The sequence below is a fragment of the Brachionichthys hirsutus genome, unplaced genomic scaffold, assembly GCF_040956055.1.
Source record: "Brachionichthys hirsutus isolate HB-005 unplaced genomic scaffold, CSIRO-AGI_Bhir_v1 contig_297, whole genome shotgun sequence".
In the NCBI taxonomy this organism is placed as follows: Eukaryota; Metazoa; Chordata; class Actinopteri; order Lophiiformes; family Brachionichthyidae; genus Brachionichthys; species Brachionichthys hirsutus.
The window spans coordinates 1-4,587 of record NW_027181363.1 but is presented as its reverse complement, the minus strand read 5'-3'; the positions used below and the strand labels follow the sequence as shown (position 1 = coordinate 4,587).

At 46.9% G+C, this 4,587-nt stretch overlaps 1 protein-coding gene across 1 annotated transcript; it reads right to left on the bottom strand.

Moving 5' to 3' along the window:
* Positions 1-541: 541 nt before the first annotated feature.
* LOC137917454 (ras association domain-containing protein 8-like) lies at positions 542-2,029 on the bottom strand. The gene is made up of 2 exons (XM_068760194.1): positions 1,927-2,029; positions 542-1,851 (listed from the first exon to the last, which is right to left on the bottom strand). Exons 1-2 carry the CDS (start codon positions 2,027-2,029, stop codon positions 542-544), a joined length of 1,413 nt encoding a protein of 470 aa, XP_068616295.1.
* Between the last annotated feature and the right edge of the window lie 2,558 nt (positions 2,030-4,587).

The following is a 4,587-nucleotide window of genomic DNA, read 5'->3' as shown; positions in this document are numbered from 1 at the left end:
GGGGTTCGAACTCGCCTCGTTGATTCTCTGTTTTGACCGGAGGCGTAGCTCCGCCCACTGAGACTAGCCCAGCCAATGAGGCTCCTTTCTGCTCTGTTTCATTGTACTGAGCCAGCGGCCATGCGCAAATGGCTCCAGAGGAGGGCCGCGCTGTGTCAGTCTATGTGGCCTGCCTGTAGTTTGCCCGTCCCATGCCTGGAATAGACAGTTTCCCCAATCACGCACAGAGAAGGCGTTCTCTCATTTAGCATCTAATAGAGTACTCGTAACTTGAATAGATGGTTAATAGACTTTTCATACACTATTGATGGATCTTTTCAGAGCAATTGAATTTCAGACCTCCGCTGATCCACAATTGTTCCCCTCCAGGACCAAAATGTTCTCTGGTCTGATGTGAACCAGTTTGACCACTAGAGAGCGCTCTCGTAATGCTCGTGGATGCCAAATACTCCAAGTGAAGCAACAAATGTCAACATTTTTGAATGCCCCCCCCAACTTGTGCGTGGGGAAGCTTTCACAATGCAGCCCGTGGATGTTGCTCCTACACCTTGGTGCTGCCCAGGTATATTGTGAGCTCTGAGCGGTGAATCACCTTCTTCTTGGTCTGCGACTGAGCGCTCTGGGACTCGGACCACCGCGTCCACCACTCCCTCAGCTCAGTGGGCCCTGTGGGCCGCCGTTCCCTTATCGGACTCGAGCCAAGTGGCGCATGAGGAGAGTTGAACTCCCATCTGGGTTGGAGCTTCCTGTTGATATGTGCATCCCCGTCTCGGTGAGATTGCTGCCACTTTACATCCTTGGTTGGAATAACGGAACTCCGGGCTGTTGCATGCATGGCAGCTTTTGAATCTTCAGCAACATGAGCTGCAAAGAAATCCAGACCCTGAATTTTGCGCTTGTACTCCTCCAGCTTGGGTTTGCACTCCGCTGCTTTAGCCTTCATCTCAAGGAACTGGTACTGCAAATCTTTCTCATAAACGTCCTCTGCCTTCAATTCGTTCTCCCAAAATTTGATCTGCTCCATCTCCTCCTCAGTCGCTCTCTGCTGAGCCTCCTGCTCGGCGTTCCTGGCCCTCTGTTTTTCCTCGTGCTCAGATATCTGATTGTCTAGTTGAGCCATCTTGACCTGCAAGTCCTGCAAACAACTCAGCTGATGCGTTACCGTTTCTCTTGCACTCCTTTTTTCCTCCTCAGTTGTTGCACAGCTTGAAGTGGGCAGACCGTCACATTTAGCCTCCTGACCTTTTTTGGCATGTTTGCTTACTTTCGCCCTGGTCTGACTCCCCATACAGCAAGATGTTTGGTGATCCAAGTCTGAATTTAAACTTCTCTCACCTCTGACTTTGCTTTTACTACTTTGGCTCGAATCAGCAGTGAGAGAGAAATCCCAAGAAAAGCGATTCTTTCCATCAGTCCTCTTATTGCTTTCCTTTCCAGTGGCGGTACTGTAGACCTTGCTTTTCCCCAGACTCTCCAGCCATTCCCAAGCCTCCTCCATGAGCGTTAGAGACTTTCGCTTAGGCCTTTTCAAGTCCTCGCTTTGCTGCTCGGCTTCTTGTCTTAAAGAGGACAACGGTGGCATGCTCCGCCGATGCAAAGTCAGTGAGCAGCTGCCTCGCCGCACCCTGCCACCTGCGTCTTTCCTTCTCAGCGGCGGGCAGGGTTGGTATCTGCCTACCTTTGTCCTGCTCATTTCCTCCCAGGCTGTTGGTCCATTGTGCAGGAGTGTGAGCGTGACCTCCCTGGACCGCTCTCCGTACTTCTTGAGAGTCTCCAGAAGGCGTTCATTGGGTGTCATCCATCGCTCAAAGTCTTTGAATGTCTCCCTTAATGTGTAGCGTCCGGGTTGCCCTAAGGAGAAAGATGAGGGTGGCTATAAACGCGGTCGCTGTATCAGAACATTAATCATGCATCCCACAGACATACCCAGTGCTTGGGCCAGAGCGACAACCACTTCCTGGCATGTTGTTTCCTCGGTTACTCCACAAACCACACGAGGGATCCCATCCACATTCACCTTCACCTCCATTCTACCCAAGCGGTGATTTCAAAGGAGCATGCGACTTCCCTCAGTCAGGCACTGATGACTTCACTCATCTGTTTGGGAGAGTTGCATAGGCGCTATCTGAACAACATCAAAATTCACATGGGGAAAGATTAAAGATGTGTTCAGCGACTGTGACCCTCATAACACTGGAAAAACCAACATAATGCTTGAAAATAAAAATCCATGCCATAATATCAGGACCTACCTGGGTGTCGTGTCAGCAGTACGGAATGCAGATCTGCTCTGAGTGAATGTTCTCATGGTTGGGAGGAACATTGGAACGATTAAGGTCAATTAAAATTCCTGGAGGACTCTGGTACCCACCCGACTGATAACGTTTCCTTTTCGCCTGCCACATGACAAAATAAAAAAAAGGTTTTCTGTTGGAACTATGCAATGCAAAAAAAATAGAGATGAGGAATTGTAGCAGTTTCATGAATAAAGTGGTGAGAAATACAATCCTAATTTCAAAAGAGATGGAGATGCTCTGTAAAACAATCCGTTCATTACATTAAAATTAACCATAAAGACGACATAAGATGTGCCTCGACCACCTCATTGATTTTTTTTATTTTTTACTTATATATGTGTTTATTATGAATTTTATAAAACATGTCAGAGATGTTGGCAAAACAAAAAAAATCAGAAACTCAAATATGCTTGGCTCACTCAAGTAAAGAGATTCAATGGCTACGGGTGAAAGGATCAGGATTTACTCTGGAGAGAACACCTGTCAAAGGATCATCCAGTCACAAGCATCAATGGGAAGAGAGAAAAGCTGTACTCAGATAGTCCAACACTTTAAGAATAACATTCATGCCTTGCTCAAGGGCACCTCGGCAATGCTCTGAGTAGTAGTAGCACATCAAGAAAAAATTCCACTGTGAAAACGTCTCTTTTAGAAACATGAGGGTGTGTTACATATAAAACCCAGATGTAACAATATTTATCTTGAATTGTACCTTGTATGGCCCCGCGATGCGCTGGCGACGCATTCGGGGTGTACCCCGCTTCTCGCCATGCGCAAACTGGGATGGGCTCCAGCAACTCCCGTGACCGGAAAAGAGGAAGAAGATGGATGGATATAATCCTGCATATATGTATATGCGTATATGATGTATAATGTAAATTTTTAATTTACATTATACATCAAGTCACAACTCTTGTTCTTTAAGTTTTACAAAATATGTTGCATCTGGAATCAATGCTCAGAATGTGCATCCCCCCCCCCCCCCCCCAACTGTCTTTTCATCTGGGTCTTAATCTTTCTAACAGGAAGGGCGATTACAGACCAAAACATGTAAACATGGCGCCCGTGTGCACCAGTTATCCGTAATGATCGAGCACAGGCTCATTCCTCACGGGGCCGACACCCCCCTCAGTGAACCTGACACCAGTAATACGCAAAACCAAAGATAACATTTTTATATCGCACTGACTTGATCTGTTTCTTTATAGGAAATATGTGAATATAGGTGCAACTTATTTACAGCTTTGGTGTTCATGAGTTTCATGTTTAGGAAAGGGGAAACCTTCCACAGTCAGACAAACCCCAGACCAGAAGGCAGCCAGAGGAGCACCTGTTGACAGATGATGAAGTAACAGGAGTAAACTCGGACTCCCTGCCCCCTCTTGACCTCTTAAGTCCAGAGTTCAGTTTCTGCGACCGGCCCAACCAACTGCCCATCTCTGACCTTATCTCTTTATCTCGTTGCACCAAAAGAGGAAGGGTGACATTTAGGGTCATCCTATGATGAACGTAGGAGACGCACGGTTATGGAACTAGAATGTCCCTCATGAATAATGGATGATTCACTCATTGGCTATTGATCATGTAGTTAATATTGTGTTACAGACTATATGCCCGCTATGCTTTTGTTGTTATTGGTTTGTAGTCATGTTATAGGTTTCCATACACGTAGCACTTTGGTTCATTCAATTAATCAATAATATTATTGATTGCTCCACATGAGGGCAAGTGAATGGACAATGAGTGCATTGGCTCTCTCCACTGCCCTCAGCCCCAGGTGGATCCTCATGATGATTTCCCCAGCTTTTGAAGCACATTTTTATGAATAGTTCCACATGGGATCAATCCAGGCAAGAAGAGACGTCAGATCAGAATTGACCTTGAGATGCAGGCGGTGCAGATCCGCGCCAGGACAGCAGTTACAAGGCTGAGAGAAAGAAATCTGAAATAAGACGACTGAAGAGTGACAAAGCAAAACAGAAGACGTGGAAAACAGAATGCCGAAGCTAACGGAATGCTTGGCAAGACGGTGATGATGATTAAAAGCAATTAGAAGCAAACCTTCAAATAATCTTCACGGATTTGGGTTCAACATCTATCCGTCCATCCAACTTCCACCGCTTATCCGGGGCCGGGTCGCGGAGGGAACAGTCTCAGCAGGGATTTCCAGACTTCCCTGTCCCCAGTCACCTCCTCCAGCTCTTCCGGGTGGATCCTGAGACATTCCCAGGACAGCTGAGAGACATAGTCTCTCCAGCGTGTCCTAGGTCTTCTCCGAGGCCTCCTCCCG